This window comes from Globicephala melas, chromosome 14 (assembly GCF_963455315.2).
Source record: "Globicephala melas chromosome 14, mGloMel1.2, whole genome shotgun sequence".
NCBI classification, from domain to species: Eukaryota; Metazoa; Chordata; class Mammalia; order Artiodactyla; family Delphinidae; genus Globicephala; species Globicephala melas.
Window position 1 is genome coordinate 88,431,675 of NC_083327.1, and position 23,502 is coordinate 88,455,176.

Consider the following 23,502-nt stretch of genomic DNA (forward strand, 5'->3'; position numbering starts at 1 on the left):
AGAAACATCAGTGTTGCACGTATCAATTTTACATTTTATGTTTTCAAAATTAACTTCTGTTTGAGCTCCTAGATGGGCAGTATTACTTCTTTGAAATTGTTAACCTGTTTTCGAACTTCGTTGAGAAATCTCTTGAGTAATAGTCTTAGTGACAATCTTAAAAGAGTGCTGCCCTGTGCTGTCCTGGTGGAAGTCCGACTCAGCACCTTACTCGCAGGCGCAGCCCCACGGGTGTGTCCGGGGAAGCCTCTTCAGGCTCCTGACCAGCGTGACGTGCTCTGTGTCGTGCTGGAGACAGAGAGTGAATGTTAAATGTTGTCTGTGTTTGCTCTGAAAGGCGCCATATGTCTGGTGATAACGCCATAAGTACTCATTTCTTTTCCTTTGCAGACCCTTTCCAGGAGGTCAGTTATGGGTGTGAGAGGCTTACAGGGATTTGTGCGAAGTAGCTGCCCACATGCATGCACGGTAGTAAATTTCAAAGAGCTGGCAGAGCGCCACCGCAGCAGGCATCCTGGAGGGACCCCGACCATTGTGGTCGATGCCATGTGTTGCCTCAGATACTGGTACACGCCGGACTCTTGGGTCTGTGGTGGCCAGTGGCGGGAATACTTCTCTTCTTTGCGAGAATTTGTGAAAACTTTTACAGCTGTTGGCATCAAGTTGGTATTCTTCTTTGATGGCATGGTGGAGCAGTCCAAGAGAGACGAGTGGGTGAAACGAAGACTCAAGAACAACAGGGAGATAGCCAAGATCTTCCATTATATCAAGTCCCACAGGGAGCAGCCTGGCAGAAACATGTTCTTCATCCCCTCAGGGCTGGCCACATTTACTCAGTTTGCTTTGAAGGCCCTGGGTCAGGAGACCCTGTGTTCGTTACAGGAGGCCGACTATGAGGTGGCTTCCTATGGCCTCCAGAACAACTGTCTTGGGATTCTTGGAGAAGACACTGACTATTTAATTTATGACACCTGTCCCTACTTTTCCATCAGTGAGCTCTCCCTGGACAGTCTGGACACCATCATGCTGTGCCGAGAGAAGCTCTCTCAGAGCCTGGGTCTCAGCCTGTCTGACCTTCCTCTTCTGGCCTGCCTGCTTGGCAACGACATCATCCCAGAAGGCATGTTCGAAAGCTTTCGTTACAAGTGCTTGTCTTCTTATACCTCTGTGAAAGAGAACTTTGACAAAAAAGGTAACATTATCTTAGCTGTAGCGGACCACATATCTAAAGTTCTTCGGTTGCATCAAGGTGAGAAGAAGCTGGAAGAGATGTTACCTTTGGGGCCAAACAAAGCTCTTTTTTATAAAGGAGTGGCATCATATCTTTTGCCAGGACAGAAGTCTCCATGGTTTTTCCAAAAACCTAAAGGCGTAGTAACTTTGGACAAGCAGGTACTGTCCATGAGTTCAGATCCTAAATCCAAGCAAGAAGTTCCCGTGTGTACAGACCCTGAATCCAAGCAGGAAGTTCCCATGTGTACAGACCCTGAATCCAAGCAAGAAGTCCTCTTGTATACACACCCTGAATCCAAACAAGAGGTTCCCGTGTACACAGACCCTGAATCCAAACAAGAAGTCCCCATGTGTACAGACCCTGAACCCAAGCAAGAATTTCCCTTATGTACACACCCTGAATCCAGGCAAGAAGTTCTCTTATGCACACATCCTGAATCCAAGCGGAAATTACCTGTAGATACGGACCCTGAATTTAACCTAGAAGCACCCCTGTGTACAAACCCTGAAATTAAACAAGAAGATCTTGTAAATATGGGGCCTGAAGTCAAGCCACAAATAACTATGGTTTCGGATCCTGAGATCTTGAAGGTATGTAGATGTGTCCACCCAGATCTAACGTCATGATGGAAAGTGTACCCATTGATAGATTTGACCGTGAGTATTTATTGACTGCCTGCAGTGGTTAAGACACTGGGGCGGGGGGTGGGGGTGGCAGGCACAGGACAGAACCCTTGGAGTTTAGCTAGGAAGTAAGATACAATACATGTGAAAACCCACATTATAAACTCTGTCTCACGTTGTTACATCACTGTTACAGAGAGAGTGCTCGAAATTTGAAAGAGAGTAATCACTGTGGGTTAAGTACAGAGAGAAGCTCCCAGAGGAGGGATGACTGAAGCCGGGCCTTCATGGAGCTGAGATTTGTTGTGAACAGGTGAAGATGGGGTCTGCGGGAGCGCTGGAGGGGTGGCCTGTAGACTCTCCCCTCAGGCACAGTTCTGGGACAGGTGGCAGAGGCATGCGGTTTGAAGGGCTAAGTAAGGAGAAAACAGTTGCAAAAGATAGACCGCGGCCAGATTGTGGATTTTGGTACGTGCCATGCTGGGAATTTGGACGTAGTCCTGAAGGTAATATAGAGCCTTGATGGTTTTGAAGGAGAGCCACTGTTTATTAACTGCTTGCTGCATGGAGGATCTGTCTACGTGCAGCGCGTGTATTTTAGCTCATTGAATCCTCTCGTTCTCCTTGGGTTACAGAGAAGGTGCATGTCCACAGGAATGCCCCGAGGCATCTCAGCAAGTGCAGAACCAAACATGACCGCAACCTTTCATTGTTCTGGCATTGACTGTCACCATCTTGCACAAGTTAAAAACCTGGGAACCATCTCTCCCATTTTTCCTAACCAGTCTCTCCCAAGTCTTGGTACTTTGATCTGCTCGGTGGATCCTACCACCCTAGGCCAGAATATCGCTTGTGTGAATGACTGCAGTCATCTCTGAGCGCTCTTCCTGAACAGACTTCTGCCCCTTCCAGTCCATTTGTCATGCTGCACACAGAAATAAAACCCTTATTTGCATTCCGTAGCTCTTAGGAGGGAAACAGTAACCGGAACAAGGCTGGCAGCCGTCACCCAGGCACTGCCTGCAGCTCCACCTTTGTCTGCCCCTCGGCTGCTTGCAGCCTCGCATGTGCTCTTCGCCCTCCGGGACGGCTCTCCTGCCCCCTTCTGCTAGTCGATGCCTGCTCGGCTTTTCCACCACACACGCAGAGAAGCCCCCTGGCTGCCCACCCTGTGTGTGTGTGCCTGACGTTTGCAGCGCATGCCCCTGGAATGTCGTGTTTGGTTCCTGTCTTTCCTGCTAGATGGGGCGGTTCTGTGAGGGGAGGACCTTGTTTGTTCTTGTCATTGCCAAGCCCCTTGTCCTGTCCTGCTGTCTGTCTGGTAGGGGCTGCTAGTTCAGTCTCAGAGGGGATGTTCTCTGTCTCTTGTATCTTTAGGTTTTCTCTGGTGACTTCTTCCCTCCCTCCTGTACAACTGCAGGGGTTCTCCTGTCCGAAAGGTCTTTCCCCTCTTTCTCTGTTACATATATTGTAGCAGAGGAGCTAAGAGGTAGAAGGTGATACATGTTTTAAGAGAGTTGCAGGTGAGAAAGTATTAAGAAGTTAAGAAATTTATTCTACTGGGAAGCACTCTTAACTGCTTTTTAGAGGAAAAAGAATGCGGGGTGGACGTTGGAGGAAGGTTAGAAGTGGACCTCCACGTGGAGGTGCCGCCAGGCAGTGGGACATGAGTAGAACATGACAGCACGGGGACAGGTGGGCCTCAGCAGAGAATGAGGAGTCGTCTGATGAGGAAGAAGGAGAAGAGCATGGAGGAAGGACAGAGAACTAAACCTGGGCTCGACTTGCGTGTGTTCAGTTTGGTCGCGCAGGTGGCTCTCCAATGACACATCTCTTTGTAGTTGTTCATGGTTCCCAGAAGGCGTTCCTCACTGAGTCTCCTTCGGTCATCGCACAGCTCTGTCGCTAGACGCGTGGGTGAGGACATAGGTGTGAAAGTGACATGGTCTGCAGTAGTCACACGACTAGCGCTTGGCAGACCCTGGCGTTGAACCCAAGCCTTTGACGCTTTCCAAGATCACCGCTGCCTTCCCTGCTGGTCTAGAAGTTCATTGGCGCTTAGAGAGGTGACACAGTCGTGGCCGGTAGTGTAGAAGCAAGAGAGTGGAGGAGTGTGTAAGGGAACCCCCCTGCTCTGAGTCTTCATTCGAGAGGCGGCGGTGTCTGCGTCTCAGCCAGCCCAGGACTCTGACTGAGCGATCACCTGCCACATCCACAGTGCCATTCCAGGCCCTCTCTGCTCACTCTCCTTTGCTCTGGCCCCTGCCAGTCCCCGACTTCCGCTCTGGTCTCCCGTCTGTGTACACCTTGCACCTGTCCCGTCTGGGCTCCTCGTCACGCCCCCTGGCTCATCCGCCACACCCACCCCATACCCACCTGGGCTTCCGCTGTGCTCATGGGCGTCCTGGCCGTCTCACCCAGTCTCCTGCAAGGGGAGTGCGGACAGGTTGGGTCTGACTGCCAAGGGTAGCACGTGTGTGCTGAAAGAGTTCAGGACTTAGTTCTTACACTCTTTAAGGAGGCATTGGCTATCAAGCAGAGGTGTGGTGAGATCAGATCTTTGTTTTTTGAAACATTGGGTATACTGCAGAGAATGGCTATTGGCACATAGGAGGGTTGGGTGGCCTCAGAGAGCTGCGGTCTCCCAGGGGCCTGGGGGAGTTCAGATTACAGGGATTTGGGGAGCAATTTGGAGGCAAAAAAGGCAGGAGCTGGGGATGGGGTTGCTCTTTCAGGAAGTTTGGCAGAAAGAGCCTGGGATGGGAAGAGGCCGGCAGAATCTGGTAGGCCTGTCTGCTGGTTGCGGGGCGGGGGGGGGGGGGGGGGGAGGGTAAGGGCAGATAGTGTGCTGTTCCCGTGACACTCGCATTTACTGAGCTTAGTGATACCTTTGAAAACAATTTTGAAGTTTCTTAAGTTTCCCTTAATTTTTTCTTAAAAATTGTTTTGCAATGGAGTCTTCCAGCCCTGTCAGTAGGTAACCAAAATTCAAATGTGTGCATTTTGACCACACATAGTCACCCTGGAAAGCCTTAGCTGCAAAGTTGCTGAATGCAGCAACTACCTGAGTACATACCCACAACCACTGCTGTTTCCTCCAGAGTTACACACTGTTGGATAAACTGAATTCGTGCTTTAGAATATTCAGGTTAGGTGCATATGTTAAAGTTCTTCCAAGTGTGGAATGCTATATAATATCTACAGTTAAGGGCAGAGATAAAAAGATACTGAGGTGATGAGCTAATTAATGAATTAATATTATGCTTGTAGAGAACTTCTCTGAAAACCCTGTGTATACCCAGAAAAGAATGTTACATCTCAAATTCTGTAGAGTTGCCGAAATTGAAGATTTCTTAGTAGAGTGAATATAATTTATTATAGCTATATACATAAATTTGTCAAAATACTAACTCTTCTGAAATAAAAAAAGAGTGAGAAATGGAAGAGGGAATAGGAGAATAAATTAGAAGGTATTCTGCCTTAAAAGGATCATGAAATATCTAACCCTATTGTTTCTGATAGATTCTGTATCAAAGGGGGTGTTATAGAGAAATAGGTTACTTCTAATGATCTTTGATTGGTTAGAGCATCAAGTAATAACTCTTTTGGAATCCTTGCTGACCTTAAAGTTGCTAGCTTGTCTGCCATCCTGATTTAAAGAAATTTTAGCCATGAGATAGACACTCGAGTATGTCCAGCCTGAGACCAGTACTTACCACCTACTGGCCATGCACTATGTGCCAGCCTCGTATATTAACACATTTAATCCTCACGATAGTTCTGTGAGGTCAGCACCTTTGTTAAACCTGTTTTACATATGAAGGAAGTGAGGAGTTAAAGCGATTAGGACTCAAGTCTACAATAATGAATGGGCGTGACTGAGCTGCTTCACGTGTATGAGTAACAACGGGACACTGACACACAGAGGTTTTGATGTTCCAGGTTATTGGCAACACATTTTAAGGGCCATTAGTGGTAGGCTGGATTTAAATTCTGAAGAGTAATCTAGATGAATTTATTCCTGCAGTAATAAGAATGTTTTTGCAGGAACATGAAACCTGTATGGAGGATATCATAGGCCGTCTGATCTTAACTACTCATTGAATGAGAAAGTGGTATCCATTTAAATCATCCATCTCGTCACCTACCATGTGCTGCCACTGTGCTGCATTCGAAGTAGAAAGAAATGAGTGCCCAGTGCATAGTTTCTGCTCAATAAAAAATCCCTGAACAGTTGAATGAACGTGATGCAGTTTCTAATCCCAGGGAGTTTATGGTTTAGTAGGAGAGGTAAGGCCAGGTAACCAGTGTAGGGTAAACGTGAGTTTGAGCCCATCAGGCCAGGGGTAGGTGAGTTCCTGCTCAAAGAGGATGACAGGGTTATGGAGAGATGACGCTGTAGGGGACCCTTAAAGGAGCAGAGACTGGGAAGTGGCTGGTTGGGAAGGGCTGAAAGAGGTCAGTTTTCCAGAGCACAGGGAGGGTTCTTGCAGAACTTTGGAGGTTGGGCCCCAGAGAGTCCACGAAGGGCAATGGTGTACGTGGGAAAGGAGATGGAGGCCTCCGCGGGGCCTCCCTTGAGTCTCAGGCTGAAGAATCTGTGGTAGCCGGCCAGATGCTTTGAGGAGGCATTGACTGGGCCTCTGTTTCCAGGAAGGCAGAGTATCGCTGGGATGAAGGGTGGCTTGGAGAGAGGAGAGACTGGTGGGGGCGGCTGGAGCCCTGGGTAGCATCTCTCCGTCAGGTGGACAGGATGATGAATGACGGCAGGAGGAAGTACGACAAGTCTGGTAGGTGATTGGAAATTGGAGGAGGAGCAAGAGGAGTGATAGAAAGCTTTGAGCCAGAAGCCCAAAGGAAAGGAGGCACAGAGGCCAGCTTGGCGTCATGAGTTCGAGTGACAGTTACTCTATTTCTGAGCCCTCAGAGACGTTGGATTTCCTATTAAAGGTCACTGTTTTGTTTTCAGCGAGAAACCAGTTGCATTTAAATTTCCGGCAGGTCGCCAGAGCACATCACGTCCAGGCAGAGAGCTACCTGGTGTACAACGTCATGAGCAGCGGGGAGGTCGAATGCAGCAACAGTCTGGAGGATGCGATGGACCAAGCTCTGCCCAGCCAGGCCTTCGTCTACCGCCCAGTGCGGCAGCGGGTGTACTCCCTCTTGCTGGGGGATGGCGAAGGTGAGTCATGGTCTCGCAGTGACTGTGCTCGTGAACCTGAATTCTGAGAACTGGCCAGACAAAGTAGAGTGCATTCTTTCAGGACTTGGGGTTTATTTCTCTGTGAAATCTGTAATGTAGAATGCCACTCGCATCTGTGCAGAATAAAGGGTAAGTGCCTTGGGACGTCTGTATCTAATTAGCAAGCATTTGACCAGTATTCATTAAAAGAGAAGTGCATTGTTTCTGTAAAATGTCGAGGTTTTTTTTTTTTCCCCGCCGCACAGCATATGGGATCTTATTTCCCCAACCAGCGATCGAACCCACGCCCCCTGCATTGGAAGTACAGAGTCTTAGCCACTGGACCACCAGGGAAGTCTCTAAAATGTTGTATTTTTATGCCTTAAAAGGATTCGTCCTTTTTAAAAAATGTGAAAACCCTTTCCTCCTGTAGGAGTGTAGGGTGTGTTTATTATTAGAAGACAGCGTCTAGCTACTCTCCCTCAAAATGTGAGTTTCGTAAAATGATTGTATATAATCATCATATTTTAAAATATAAACAAAATTTTCCTTTGGAGTTTTTGTAATTAAGTTTATGTTTTTCCATCTGTATTTCAATTTCACAGTAGGAACAAGAGGATAAGGAGAGGACTGTCCCTGGCTAGGCCAGTAAAATTGAGAGGACCTTTAACACCAGGAATAAAATTAATCAGACCCTGTAACCCTCTGTTAGGAACAGTCTGGGGAAATTGGGAGTGTCGGAGAGCGCTCTGTAGCACAGACTAGTGATGCTTAATGCATGCAGTTACCTCCGTGCAAGGCCTTGCTGGCCTGAGGCAGGCTGCTGGAACATCATGGTCTGGTCGGTTGGTGCTGGGGTGAGAAACAGAGTCTGGCACACTACTGTCAGGGCAAGGGCTGAAGCGGGAAAGTCCTGGTGAAAGGATGTCTGTGGCCATTTGCCTAAACTCCACTATCTCCAAACCTACCAACGTTACTGTTAATATTATTCCAGAAGGGAAACATTTGCATAATCTAACGGTGGTGATAGAATCATCAGATTGAAGTGTTGTGACTATTCTTCTTTTGGGCAGAGGGAGTGGCAGGTCCTTTGTACCCAGATTTTATTAGATTCCCAGCACCACCCATCATGTGCTGCCTTCTCCCATAGGTGCTGTGAGAGTTCAGACACTGATGTGGCCTAAGGAGGACATGAGAAAGATGTTTAAGCTGATTTGAAGACAGAAACAGAAGAACCTATGTAAACTTTGAAACCAAATATTATTGAAATAATTTTTCTATTTTTCTTATGTGGTTCTCTGCCCATATACTCTTTCTTAACATGAATGATGGCACATTGACTCCAATGATTAAAGAAAAGATATCTTCATCATGAAAAAATTTCATGTTATAGAATAATATTTGCCTAGAATTATTTTTAGAGTATTTTGTTAAATGAGGTTAAAATATATAAACTTCATAACTTAAATTTCCTACTTTGTTAATGCAATTTATTGACAGCCATAGAGATCACTTTATTAGATAACCACGATAACAGGAAAATTACTCAGATTGAACTTATCTTCACAACTGACCTTCACTCTCCTTTTTTCTTTCTCAACTTTTTGGCTTTCTACATGAAGTCTACATTGTTAGGATGTAACATAAAAAGCTGCTGTTGCAGGTTTATTTATGATGAATATAATAAAGCGTATTCTATGCTGTTTGCTTGGCTTGGCTTACTATTGCACATGCACCTAAAAGAGATGTCTTTTCTGCAGTGGAGCGTGGTGTTCTATAAAATGCCAGTATTGCGAAGAGGGCTATGAGAGTCTTCCACCGACTTTCTGTCAGCTTGTTCGTAGTTTTTAAGAAAAGAGTGTTGAAATCTCCAGATACTGTTGTGGATGTTTTTATTTATTCCCTTCATTCTGTTAGTTTTTACTTCAGATGTTTTTGAGGTTCTGTTATTAGTGAATGTACATAGAGGATTGTATGTTTCTTAATGAATTGGCTCCTTTAACGTTATGAGATTTCCCTTTTTTAGAAAATCTGATCATATTTCCTATGTTGAAGCTGGCTTTGTCTGATACTAGTATACACACCCCACTTTTCTTATGATTATGGTGTATCTTCTTTCTGTCCTTTTACTTTTAAACTATTTCTTTATATTGAAAGTATGTCTCTTTTAAGCAGCATATACAGTCTTTCAATCTCTGTCTTTTAATTGGACTGTTTAGGCCATTTACACTTAATGTACTTATTGACAGTACATGTAATGTCTTCATGGGTTTAAGTCTTCATTTTGCTCTTTGCTCTGTTCTTTTTTTCCCTTATTTTCTCCTTTTCTGACTTCTTTTGGATCAACTGAGTAATTTTTAGTATTTTGTTTTGTATTGGCTTATTATTGGGCTTGGATTATTAGATTTACCTGTTTTTGTTTGCTTGTTTTTTTAGCAGTTTTTATAAGGTTTATAATATATGTCTTTAACGTGTCACAATTTGACTTCCGTATCATATCACGTAATGTGTATTGTAAAAACCTTACAACAGTGTACTTGCATTCTCCCTGCTATTCTGTATATTTTTAAAACTTCTAAAATGATTATATACTCAAGGGAGTTGCAAAAAATAGCTCATAGGGTTTCATGTACCCTTCACCCAGCTTCCCCAAAGATGACATCTTATAAAATAAAGTACAATATCAAAGCCAGGAATTTGACATTGGTACAGTACTATTAACTAGATCATAGACATTATTCACTTTTCAGCATTTTGTCCACCCATTCATTTGGTATGTGTATAGTTCTATGCAGTTTTATCCCATGTCAAGGTACAGGAATGGTCCATCACCACAGGGGAACTCTCTCATGCTGCCCCTTTGTACCCTGCCCTCTGTCCCTGTCCCCTGGTGACCACTAGTCTGTCCTCCAACTCAACATTTTGGTCATTTTGAGAATGTCACATAAGTGGAAACATAGTAGGTAACCTTTTGAGATTATGTATATGTTTTAAATCCCATAACACACAATTCTTATTTTTATTTTAAACCATGGGTTGGCAAACTTTTTTGTGAAGGACCAGATGATAATAAATATTTTAGGCTTTGAGGGCCCCACAGTCTGTAACAACTGCTGAGCCCTGCTGAGCCAAGTGCCATGGACCTACATCCAGAAGGGTGTGGCTGTGCCAGTGAAGCTTTGTCTAGTTTTCCCATGTCACAAAATTTGAATTTTATGTCATCGGTCTGTGTCACAGAAAATTCTTCTTTTGATAATTTTCCAGGCATTTAAAACAATATGAAAAGCATTATTAGCTTTCAGACTGTATGAAAGCAAGCAAGCCAGATTTGGCCTATGAGCCAAGTTTTCCAACCCTTCCTTTGAACAGTCAGTTGTTTTTTTGTTTTTTTTTTTTTAAGAATAATTTATTTTTTTGGCTGCGTTCGTCTTTGTTGCTGCATGCGGGCTTTCTGTAGTTGTGGCGAGCTGGGGCTACTCTTTGTTGCAGTGTGCGGGCTTCTTCTTGCATCGCGGTGGCTTCTTTTGTTGTGGAACACGGGCTCTAGGCCTTGCGGGTTTCAGCAGTTGTGGCACATGGGCTCAGTAGTTGTGGCTTACAAGCTCAGTAGTTGTGGCTCGCAGGCTCTAGAGCTCAGGCTCAGTAGTCGTGGTGCACAGGCTTAGTTGCTCCTCGGCATGTGGGATCTTCCCAGACCAGGGATTGAACCTGTGTCCCCTGCATTGGCAGGCAGATTCTTATCCGCTGTGCCACCAGGGAAGTCCCAGTCATTTGTCTTTTAAAGGAGTTAATAGGTGAGATGAGGTCTTCTGTGTGCACCATTTCTGCTGCTCTTTTTTTTTTTTTTTTGGTACGCAGGCTTCTCACTGTTGTGGCCTCTCCCGTTGCGGAGCACAGGCTCTGAACGCGCAGGCTCAGCGGCCATGGCTCACGGGCCCAGCCGCTCGGCGGCACGTGGGATCCTCCCGGACCGGGGCACGAACCCGTGTCCCCTGCATCGGCAGGCGGACTCTCAACCACTGCGCCACCAGGGAAGCCCTCTGCTGCTCTTTATTTCAGAAATATAATTCTGCTGGATGTAGAATTTTAGGTGTTTTTGTTGGGCACTTTCAGAGTGTCATTCTGTTGTCTCTGGCTTGTGTTTCTCATGAGTTGACGATTGTCCTTCTGACTGTTGTGTCCACGGATTGCAAGTGTGTGTTTCTCTGGCTGTCCTTAGGGTTTCTTCTTGATTGCTGGTTTTCAGCCACTGTTCAAGCTGAGCTTTGGAGTCGTTTCCTCTCTGTTTATTCTGCTTGCAACTCTTGAGCTCTTTGGGTCCATTTCTATTCCCTATTGACTTAGAAAACAACATTTCATGAAACGGTGCTCAACTTTTTCTCTCTCTCTCACCTATCACTCTGGGCCTTCAGTTACGTGCCTGGTTCACACCTCACAGTGTCCCTCAGGCACCAAGGCTTGTTTTTATGCCTCTTCTCTCTGTGATTCAATTCGGGTCACTCTTGTTGTCATTTTCGCATTTCTAGTGTCTTTCCTCTGCAGTGTCTAATCTGCTGGTAACCCATCCGGTGAAATTGTCATTTCAGATATTGTGTTTTTCAGTTTTTTAAAACAATCTTCCATTTCTTTCTTCCCTGTCTTCATGTTTTCCTTTAAATCCTTAAACTTGTTCACAGTGGCTGTTTTCAAGTCCTTGTCTACTAATTCCGTCATCCCTGTCATTGCTGGGCCCGTGTCTGTTGATTGACTTTTCCTCCTTATAATGGGTCCACATATCTCTGCTTATTCTGATGTCCAGTATTTTTTACTGTATTCTAGAAGATTTTGGATCTGTGAAGGGTCTTGATTTCTGTCCTGTCGGGCAGTTCATTTACCTAATCCTTTCAGGGCTTGCCTTATAGGGAATTTCAGGAGGTAGAGTGGCCCTGCTCCTGAGGCTGGGCCTTCCTGGGCTGTCACCCTAGTGCCGGTGTTTGACAACGTCTCTGCACACTGGCCGCAGGGGCCCCCGGGTCGGTCAGCAGGGTTCCCCATGGTTGTCTTGTCTGGCCTCACTGAGCTTTGCCCTGGACCCACCAGGACCTCGAGCACGCTCCTCTGCAGACTTCTGGAGCCGTCTCTGCACGGCACCAGCTCCTGGTTCTGCCTGCAGCCCCTGCTGTCACGACAGCCTCGTCCTCTCAGAGAGTGGCTTGTTCTGCCAGGCTCTTCCGCCCTAGGTTGCTGTCTGCACGGTGCCTCAGGGTAAAAAGCGTCCACTCGAGAAGGCGGTGGCTTCTAGAGTTGTTGGAGAGGGAAGAGTCGTCAGCACGACCGCCCCGTCTCAGCCAACCCCACCCTCCTCTAGTGTTCCGGGTGCTGACGGCGTTGAGTGCTAGTGTGGTTCTTGTTCCTTTTTTGTGACTGTTTTCCCCTTGGAGAGTTTTATCCTGCATGTTTATACATTTTTCTCCCATCCATATGTCCGTTTTCCTTTATTGGAACTGCTAAGAGATGTTGCACTTCCTGGTCTGATGTTCTGTTTCTTCATCTTCTACTTCCTGGTTTGTTTTTGCTGCATTTGGGTAACATTTCACCACTCCAACCTCAGCTTTTTTGGAGAAGTGTCCCTCTCTCCTTCCTCTCTCCATCAGGGCCTTTCTCTTCTCCGTCCTGAAGCTCCTCCTGGACCGTCGAATTCCTGCTGGAAGCCTCAGGTTGCTGGCCTGGCTCCTGTTCTCAGTGGCTCTGTTGGTGGGAGGCCATCAAAGCTGGGTTTGCCCCCTTTATCCACAGGTGATTTCATTCACTTGCATTGCTTTAAAAACCAAATCCATGTTGAAAAATACAAAATTTATTTTTCTGGCTCAGACCATCCTTTTTTTTAAATTTTTTATTGGAGTGTAATTGCTTTACAGTGTTGTGTTGGTTTCTGCTGTACAACGAAGTGAATGAGCTATACATATACATGTATCCCCTCCCTCTTGGACCTCCCTCCCACCCCCCATCCCACCCATCTAGGTCATCACAGAACACTGAGCTGAGCTCCCTGTGCTATACAGCAGGTTCCCACTAGCTATCTCTTTTACACATGGTAGTGCATATATGTCAGTCCTAATCTCCCAATTCGTCCCACCCTCCCCTTCCACCCCTGTGTGCACATGTCCATTCTCTACGTCTCCGTCTCTGTTCCTGCCCTGGAAATACGTTCATCTGTACCATTTTTCTAGATTCCACATATATGCGTTAATCTACGGTATTTTTCTCTTTCTGACTTACCTCACTCTGTATGACAGACTCTAGGTCCATCCACATGTTTACAAATGACCCATCCTTCTGACCAGTTCTCTTTGTCCCTCATGCCCTTGAAAACCAACTCCCCCAGATTCCTCCCTTATGCCATCATCAAAATTGATTTCCTCTGAAGAAGCTTTGTGCTTTTCGTTCTTAAGCTTATTACAGTTCGTACTTGCACCCTGTTCACGTGGGTGTTGTCCGGTGGCCCTCCTCCCCACTAGGCTGAGGGAGCAGGGACTGTTCAGGGGGCATTTTGCCACACCTGGCAGATTTCTCAGGTGAGTTAGGTGACCGATATTATGTGTGTTGAGTGTGTGTTTAAAATGTTACCTTTGGGCTTCCCTGGTGGTGCAGTGGTTGAGAGTCCGCCTGCCGATGCAGGGGACGCGGGTTTGTGCCCCAGTCCGGGAGGATCCCACATGCCGCGGAGCGGCTGGGCCCGTGAGCTATGGCCGCTGAACCTGCGCGTCCGGAGCCTGTGCTCCGCAATGGGAGAGGCCACAGCAGTGAGAGGCCCGCGTACCGCAAAAAAAAAAAAAAAAAAAAGTTACCTTTTCAGGAGTACTTGCATTTAGCAAGGCGTTCCTTAGAAAAGGATTACCCTGATGGTTGAATTTCAGACATGGGAGGGAGAGCGATGGTCTCTCAAATCCCACTAGGTAAGCAGCTGTCTCTAAGCCCTGTCTGACTGGCAGGCAGGAGCCCACTCGTTTGGAGTTTAGAATCAAAGTTGCCTTTAACTCCACGGTCATCGACTCTCAGCACTAGGGCTCCTGCAGGTGCACAGCTGTGGACGCTGGAGGTCTGAGCCAAAGCACAGCACCGAATTGATGGCTTCATACTTCAGAGCTCCTAATTATGGGCAAGATTTGGGTAATGGATCTGTTGGATACTCCAGTTCATCTGGAATGTTGCAGGGTGCCTCTTTAGGGAGTGGTTGGTCGCTGTCACTCTTACGTGTATTTTATATAGTTGAATATATGGTATTTAGACAGCTCAATGGCATCATGGCCAAAAGTAGGGAGAAACCCTGAAATCAACTCAGACCTCAGCCCATCCTTGGCTTCATACCCATTCTTACCGCTGATTTTAACTCTGTCTCCGTTTTTTAGTCTCCCTAATGATAAGATTAGGTTAAATCACCATAAAACTTGATATATTTTAGGAAATAGAAGGAACTCAGAAAGATGCAAGAAGGCAGATTCTGTTCTGCCCTCCTCCTCTTGTCTCACTGGTTTGCAGCTCTGGAGAAGAGCCCACGCCTATGGCAGTCTTTAACAATTAAGGTTAACTGTCCTTTTTCCTTGTCATTCTCTCCTCGTTTTCACTTAGCAGACATTCTGGGAATCCATGGGAGTTGCAGGAGAATGATAGTCTTGTGATGGGCGGTTAGGGAGTCATGTCATCCGTGTGGCACCTTTACAAAGCGCCTACAGGCCATCAGCTCATCCAAGTCCTAGAGGTTGACCTAAAAGGTGACTTTTTTTTTCAAATGTATACAAAAAAGAATGGGGAGTTTTTCTGTATTTTTAAGGACTAAAGCCACACATAATTACAGATTAAACCAGCAATATAAAAAATATTACAGGATCATAAGGACATATGTATACTTTTTAAAGCCTGGAGGATTGTTATCAAACTTGAAAGTACAGTACTTGAGCGGTTAAAGTTGACGTTGCTTCTGCTCGTTTCTCTTTCCCCTCCCAGTGCTCACAGACCCTCCAGGTTGTGTGAGAGGAGTGGGCACTGCTGGGAGTGTGTGTTGGCATAATCAAGAGTTTTTATGGGAGAGCGGTTGGGCATGTAGACAGTTCCACAGTTTTGCTCCCAGGGGAAAATGTCTTAGTTATACTAGAAGCTTTTATAAAGCAGTATAATGTGTCTGTCCTTTGGGAATAGCAGAAGAACAAGTTTGATTATGCTACTTTTCTGTTTTCCGTATAAAATGTTCTAGCGTGAATAGAGAGTAAAACTAGCAAAGAAATTTTACTTGAGTTTTTACTTTGCTCGTTTGAACTCAGAGCCTAGCAAATTGAAAGTTCAAATGAGAAAATCAACCTTTTCTTTTAGGAATTACCAAACTCAATTTCCTCTTCTCTTTTTCTTGATGTGTAGGTATTTAAGAAGATTATTTTAATTCAGACAAACCAAATTATTGCAAACATTTCTGCTGTTGTTTCAAAGTGCATATCAGATTAAAACCTCTGAAATTATGTGGTACCCCAGAGAATGTGCTAAACTATAGCATTTTCAAGCAAAATGCATTTATTTTTATTTTAAGAAGATTTCAGGTAACACTTTGCATCCGGCTGTGGCTTTTAGGAGTGGGGAGCTGTAACTGTGTCTGTGGTAGGCATAGTCTGAATTAACAGTGAAAATGCTTCCAAATGAATGTTTAGGTCTGGACAGAGACCTTATCCAGACTACAGACTTACTCTGCCATGTTGATAGCATTTTCTAGCTGCTCTGCACTGCCTTTTTACCCTCTTCTGGCAGAAGGAGGAAACAAAGGCCTATCGAGGGTCTCTGTCACCGGGCAGCTCACCAGGTGAGGGCAGGACGCAGAAGAACCTGCAGACATCTGCCCTCCACTTCAGAGAAGATGCTTGTTTTTATCCCTCTTTTCCTGTATCCTTCCCCACAATTTATAAAATGTTGTTTAGGGAATGAAACCTCAGATCAGCAGTTCTGATTGAACTTTTATCCTCTGGCTAGTTAATTTTATTTGAAAATTAAAGAGTTTCCTATTCAAGGCTCTGTAAGTAGATAGCTGTAAGTACTGCATTTTAAGCAACATAGTTTGTTGTGCTGAGACCTAGTCAGTTAAACTCATCAGATGTCAGTTAACCATTTTATTGTAAAAGCAAAAGCTTCCCTTCTTTTGTTAATTAAGAAATACTTTGTAATTAATATTCACTTAGCCCTCAATGGTCTAAATTATGGAGAAAAGAGGGAATTTGGTGTCAGTGCTGGTCTAAATAATGAGGAAAGAGGGGATTGGGCATCAGTGGTGGTCTAAATTTTGAGGGGAGAGAGATCTTGCTGTTGGTGCTGGCCTTGGGCCTGTTTCTCTGCCGGGCCTGACGCAGAGGTGAGCTCACAGCTCCTATTGGGCTCTCTCGATGGGCAGCTGTTTCCTCCTGGATTGCAGCTGAACGACTGATGCTGTGTGGCATTTCTCTTGGAATATTTGTCCAAAAGATGACTTCCCTGGGTCTTAACAAGAAAGGAAATAACAGAAGGTCTGTCAGGTGTTTTTTTTTTTTTTTTATTTCTTTAATTTTTATTCATTTATTTATTTTTTGGCTGCATTGGGCCTTCGTTGCTGCGCACGGGCTTTCTCTAGTTGCGGTGAGCGGGGGCCTGCTCTTCATTGCAGTGCGCAGGCTTCTCATTGTGGTGGCTTCTCTTGTTGCAGGACATGGGCTCTAGGCGCACGGGCTTCAGTAGTTGTGGCACGCGGGCTCAGTAGTTGTGGCGCACGGGCTTAGTTGCTCCGCGACATGTGGGATCTTCCCGGACCAGGGCTCCAACCCGTGTCCCCTAGCATTGCCAGGCGGAGTCTTAACCACTGCACCACAGGGAAGCCCCTATCAGGTGTTTTTAAATAAAGGATACCAGTGCCCAATGTGAACCTATCTTTACTTTCTTTGTGTGTTATTTAGAATTAAAACTTTGAGGTGTCAACTCTGAACCTCTGTGCTGTGAACAGTTTTAGATGAAAGATGGTCACTTGCACGCGGTGTGAAGTGCGGTTTTGTGAATGTTTTAGTGATTCCCAAGGAGTCAATTGGCAGGCTAGGTTCATCAATGGCAGCGGTTGAGTGTGAGTTACTAAACCTCCTAAAGTTTGTCTCTTGGCATGAGCAGGACAGTATTCACTCAGTTGGCTGTTTTTTGTTGTTTTTTTTGCGGTACGCGGGCCTCTCACCGCTGTGGCCTCTCCCGTTGCGGAGCGCAGGCTCCGGACGCGCAGGCTCAGCGGCCATGGCTCACGGGCCCAGCCGCTCCGCGGCATGTGGGATCCTCCCGGACCGGGGCACGAACCCGCGTCCCCTGCATCGGCGGGCGGGCTCTCAACCACTGCGCCACCAGGGAAGCCCCCGGCTGTTTTTTAATGTAATGGAAACCTAGGCCAAGAGGATTATATAGAAAGTGGATTGTTTTGTTTTTAACAACATCAAGAATACTTCTCATATTTTCTTTCTTTTTAAAAATTTTTTTGTATGCGTGAAATTTAGACTGAGATGAATTTGCTCATTAAACTTAACAGTTAATGAATATTTGCTCTGGGCTTTGTTTTATATGAAGAAGACACAGTTCTTGCTCTGGGGAACTCACAGTTAGGGTGGGCAGCCGCGGGAAAATTGCAGGCATATGCGGGACTCTGGCCAGAGAACTAGGGGAGGGAGGCATGGGGTGCTGGGGGGTGCAGGGGGAGGTGCTGGCCCCACACTAGAGGGACTGATGCCTAACTGAGAGTGAGGGAAAGGGAAAGGGGGAGTTCACCAAGTGCCCATCAAGGGAAGTGGGCCTCTGTGGGGAGTGGGGGGGCGGGCAGAGAAGAGAGTGCAGACCAAATGCAGAGGTAAGGAAAGACAAGGTGAGCCTGGGGATCTGGGGGGCTGCCGCTGAGTGGAGCACGGCACGTGAGCCGGAGCTGTGGTTCTCCAGGGTCCCCAGAGCAGCAGTGTCAGCCGCCCGGGAACCGGTCACCACCCCCAGAGCAACTCAGGGGCCCTGGGCAGTTGCTGGGCTCCGAGATCCGCACTTGCTTCTGGTCCCTGGGCAGCTGTTGGGGAATCTTAATTAGAAAGAGTGACCGACCTGGTCAGATTTTCATTTTTAAAAAAGCAAAACCCCAAAAGCCCCATTGACATGGAGAATGGCTTGAAAGGGGATGAGACTGAAGAGGAGCCTGCTTTCACCAGGGCAGTGCCAGCGTGAAGGGGGAAGGCCAAGAGTTCCCCTTGTGGGCCCCAGGCCAGGGCTGGTGTGGTGAGGGCCCTGGGGGGGACAGGGTCTGGAGGCCGCAGGGGAGCCAGACGCTGATGGCTTGGAGAGGCTGAGTGAGAACGCTGAGTAGGACAGGCTTCCGCCACCTCCGCTTTGCTGAGGCTGGTACAAGAATGGAAGCCAGCTGAACTTCTGTAGCAATTAATAATCCAGCAACAGACAGAAAGGCCTTTAATTCTAGATTATTTCTATCAGCTTTCTGAATTGTCTGACATAACAGTAGTCTTGATAGTTGTGTAAAGTAGTGAATTTAAGAACAGAAAGGACTGTCCTATTTCTCCAGTTCTCTGTAAATGTTTTCTGGAATGGTGGGAGGGTGGGAAGGAAGGAAGGCAGAATGCTGCAGGAGTCATCTCCGTGGCTGCCTCTCTGCCTGGTAATCACTTACCCGGGTGATCCTGCCATCCTCCCCGACAAGGTTATCATTCCTGTTGGAATGAACGGATGGCCGTCAGATCAGAGGGTAGGGGGCCCACTGCTGGAAGCCCAAGGCCTCTCAGTGACCTTGGATGTGAGAACTCACTGTGCTCACCAGCGTGGAGTTGGTCCTGGCCAATGTGGGTCTGGTGCAGTGTTAGCCTGGTGATGAATTGGCACTCACGCATGTCCACTGATGCAGCTGTCTTTACTCAGGTGGTACCAGCACCTGCCCCACTGTCAAGGAGTGGTTTGTGTACTCTGGGAACCCACTGAGGCAGCCGGACCTCGTCAGGCCTCTGCAGATGAGCATTCCAGGTACAGACAGCCCTGATTGAAATAAATCATTGATTTGTTGATGTGATGCAAGTCCAGTACTGATCTCTGTGGAAACATACTTTTCCAGAACTGTACACATACTAATTTTCATTTCTACCTTGGGTCCCAGAGCAATGTATCTAATAAAGTTCTAAAACACCTGAGGAAAGGGCGTTATACCGATTTTCCCGGGGCCAGTCTGCCGAATCGTCCTGCCTCGTTCCCCTCCCACTGCTCAAGGTGCATGCGGGGCGGGGGGTGCGGGGGGAAGAAAGGTCGTCATGGGTGGGGCCCCAGGACCTGACGCCTGGCCGTCACTCAGTGAAACCCACCCAGCTATCAAGGCTGGGTTCTTGCTACTCTGTTTGAGTCAGTTCTCGTCTTGTTCCCACCACTGAAAGTGGGCTTGAGGAACTGGGGAGGGGAGGCGAAGAAAAGTTATTTTAACTGGAAAAAAAGTTTTTTCAAGGGAGGTATCTTAAAACACATAATGGGAGGGGAGGAAAAAACAAAGTTCTCCTAAAAATTAGTTGAAGTAAATCCTTCCTTCCTGTGAGTTCTTAGTATCTGAAAAAGGTCAAGCATGCTTGTAGCAGATAGTGTTTTACATACAGACAACTGAAGAAGAGGGCTTTAGGGTTTATTTTAGTGGCCCTCGTTATTGTTTTGGAAAACAAATACTTTGCAAAACTTTTATATTCCGTTTTTGTATGTATTAAATTCTCTTAAGTCACTATTATTTTCTATCACTCAAGCCTATAATTTACCAAATAAGGATTGAACACTGCAAAACATTTTTCTTATAAGTGGAATTGTATAGGGAGAGAAGTTAAAGGAATATTTCCTTACTCTCTCAGTTGGTGAGTGATATACTCAGACCTAAAAAGGTGCTTATCACAAAAACAAATTAAGATGAACTGACATTTGGTTTTACAGCAAGAAGTATTTTTAAAGGATAGCCAAAACCGTTTCCCAGAAATGTTCTGCTATATATGTAATTTTCATTTTATAGGATCTTTCCAAAAATAATGTGGAAAGTGATTGTGATAGTTCTTTTCCTCATTTGAATTATGGAGAATATTTGGTTATTCATTATTATGAGTTAATTTTAGAAACCGCTCCATATAAGGCTTTAATAAGCTCTAGAAGTCATTCATTTATCAGAGAGGCTGCTTCTGGGTCTTGTGAACCACAGGTTTGTGCGTGTGGCACACCCAGACTGCAGTTGGAACTCTGCTTCCAGAAGGAGCTGGGGACGGCACGTCTGCCATCACTAGGAAACTGGAAATGGGATCTTGAACTTTTGCTGCAGGTGGTTTAGATGAATTACTCTGTTCATGCTTATGTTAGTAGTGATACAAGATGACAAGATTTTTATGTAAATAGCTTTCTGTATCCATGAGGAAAAATGCCAAGTGGTTTTAGACTAAATTGGAAAACGGACTAGCTAATTCCTGTCTCAGGTGTTTCCCAACCTCACCCTGACATGTGCGAGTAAAACCAGTGGACTCCTGCTGCTTGATCCTCACCTTGGCAGGCCCCTTGTGCACAGGTGCAAGGTGTCCTTGCTGCCTGATTAAAGCCATCCTTTCCAGCCAGGCCAGCGGCGCTGCTAGAGCTGTTGCTCTAGGGGAGACTGTGTCTGATCCTTCCTGTTCTCCTGAGATGGTGCCATTAGGTTGGTATCATGGATGGTACATTTTCAGTGAGTCTCCCCATGTAGTGGCCAATGTAGAAAAAAAGACTTTTTCCTCTAACAGCACACGTGATTTAACACTTGCTTTCTTAAATGGTGGAAATAAAAAATAAATCAGATGTTTTTTAACAAAGTGGAAAGGAGACAGAAGGGGAGCAGAAAAATTATAAAGATTACCTAAAAATTAGGTAAGAGTTAAAAGGGGGAAAGAATTATAAATGACCAGCCAGGGAGCAGAAAAATTAATTTCATTACTAGTATATTTTATTCATGGAGCTCATTTACATGCATATATTCCATCCACATCCCCATCTTAATGTGTGTGTACATATACACACATCCAGATGTACTAGCTATATTACGTTTATAATTGTATAGATATTACAATATGTCATGAAAGATGATGTTCCTGGTAACACAAGAAGGGTGTACCTTGAAATTTCGCTTCCTTTCCCCAGACGACCCTTACAGGATCCTTGCGTCCATGTGTGTTTGTTCATTCATCACACTTCACTTACGGATGTTCTGCATTTTGTGGTGTCTTGGACCACATAACAGGGAAGCATTTGAAATAGCTTTCTAGCTCTAGAACTGGAGATTCTTCTTTAGACAAAGTGTAGATGATTTCTTTTTTCTTCACAGAGCCATTTTTTAGTCATAATAAGCATATCCTTATTTTACAAACCTAGGAAAGCTGATTGCACGTATCTAATTGGTAATTTGTGTGTCTGTTGGGGTGGCCAAAAGTTCATTTCGTTTTTTCCGTAAGGTGGCTCTAGTAGCACTTAGTTATCTTTAACTTCATTCAAAACAGTTCTGTTAGATTGTATGTGACAGCTGTCATATCAGCATGCGTTTAATAAAAGACTTACCAAAATTGGTGAATTTTTGTGTAGCCATTTTAACATTGAAGATGGAAGAAAAAAAGCAACATTTTTGGCATATTTTGCTTTATTATTTCAAGATAGGTAAAAATGTAACCGAAATGCAAAAAAAGATTTGTGCAGTGTATGGAAAAGGTGCTGTGACTGATCGAATGTGTCAAAAGTGGTTTGCGAAGTTCCATGCTGGAGATTTCTCACTGGATGATGCTCCACGGTCGGGTAAACCAGTTGAAGTTGGTAGCGATAAAATCGAGACATTAACTGAGAACAATCAACGTTATTCCATGCAGGAGACAGCCGACATGCTCAAAATATCCAAGTCAAGAGCTGAAAATGATTTGCACCAGCTGGTTATGTGGATGTTTGGGTTCCACATAAGTTAAGCGAAAAAAACCTTCTTGACCGTATTTCCACATGTAATTCTCTACTGAAATGTAATGAAAACATTCCGTTTTTAGAACAAATTGTGACAGGTGATGAAAAGTGGTTACTGTACAATAATGTGGAACGGAAGAGGTCGTGGGGCAAGCAAAATGAACCACCACCAACCACACCAAATGCCAGTCTTCAGCCAAAGAAGGTGATGTTGTGTATATGGTGGGATTGGAAGGAAGTCCTTTATTATGAGCTCCTTCTGGAAAACCAAACGATTAATTCCAACCGGTACTGTTCCCAATTAAACCAACTGAAAGCAGCACTCGACGAAAAGCATCCAGAATTAGTCAACAGAAAATGCATAATCTTCCATCAGGATAACGCAAGGCCGCGTGTTTCTTTGATGACCAGGCAAAGACTGTTACAGCCTGGCTGGGAAGCTCTGATTCATCCTCTGTACTCACCAGACATGGCACCTTTGGATTTCCATTTATTTTGGTCTTTACAAAATTCTCTTAATGGGAAAAATTTCCATTCCCTGGAAGACTGTAAAAGTCACCTGGAACAGTTCTTTGCTCAAAAAGATAAAAAGTTTGGGGAAGATGGAATTATGAAGTTGCCTGAAAGATGGCAGAAGGTAGTGGAACAAAAGGGTGAATACATTGTTCAATAAAGTTCTTGGTGAAAATGAATAATGTGTCTTTCATTTTTACTTAAAAACTGAGGGCACTTTTTGGCCAACCCAATAGAATGATTTTTTTAAAGTGTTGTTCAAGAATCAGTGAGTAAACTTAGTATTTCTTGGCTATGTAAAGATGTTTGACTCACTAGAATCTTGCAGATCATCTTAGAAGACTATTTTATAAAATGAAATGAGGTGGAGTGGTATATTTTATGACAAGAAGGGGCTATATTTGACTCCTTCCATCATTTGGTAAACAACTATAGTGAAGTTTTCTTGTTTCAGCTCCTCTTAACATGTACTGTTGAAGATTTCCATCTTGACACTTGTTAATACAGGTGAAAAAAGTGTTGTCACATCTTGGAGGTTTCTGTGGGTGGTAACTGGAGGTCACCAACCTGCTCTGTGGGTGAGAGCATGTGCTCCTCGTGAGGAGATGCTGTCAGGGCCCCAGCCTCTGAAGTCACCTCCCTGATGTTGTGGATTAGAATAAATGGATTTAAAACCTCAGTCGTGTTTTTCTTCCATTTGTAAAGATAATTGGAAGCTTTGTCAACTAAATGTTACAAATACACGTATGAGTCACAAGCCAGTGGTTGAATTTTGCACTGACTGCTTTTTATACCTAATTCACTATATTTTGAATGTATTAGGTAGAAGCAGTATAACCGTCATTTTGCAAGCATGAAATTAGCTCATCCATGGAAGTTTAGAGTTTAATATATTGAGATGTCAACTCATTCTAGTCCGTTTATATCTGAATGAATTTTTTTACTTATTGTAAATAAGCTACTGAAGT

The 23,502-nt window shown here is 45.1% G+C and overlaps 1 protein-coding gene across 16 annotated transcripts in view; it reads left to right on the forward strand.

The window, feature by feature from the left end:
• Positions 1–23,502, forward strand: part of FAM120B (family with sequence similarity 120 member B) — a 104,663-nt gene that overhangs the window by 10,719 nt on the left and 70,442 nt on the right. For 13 of the 16 annotated variants that reach the window (XR_009558858.2, XR_009558859.2, XR_009558856.2 and 10 more), the window contains 3 exons: positions 391–1,824; positions 6,859–7,039; positions 18,965–19,066. Coding sequence is in view for 12 of the 16 variants with exons in the window: in XM_060283989.2 (XP_060139972.1) it covers positions 391–1,824; positions 6,859–7,039; positions 18,965–19,066 (1,717 nt within the window). In the remaining 4 variants the exon portion in view is untranslated. The remainder of the gene's footprint in view (positions 1–390; positions 1,825–6,858; positions 7,040–18,964; positions 19,067–23,502) is intronic. The other 3 variants (XM_060283996.2, XM_070043516.1, XM_060283994.2) reach the window with 1 other exon arrangement.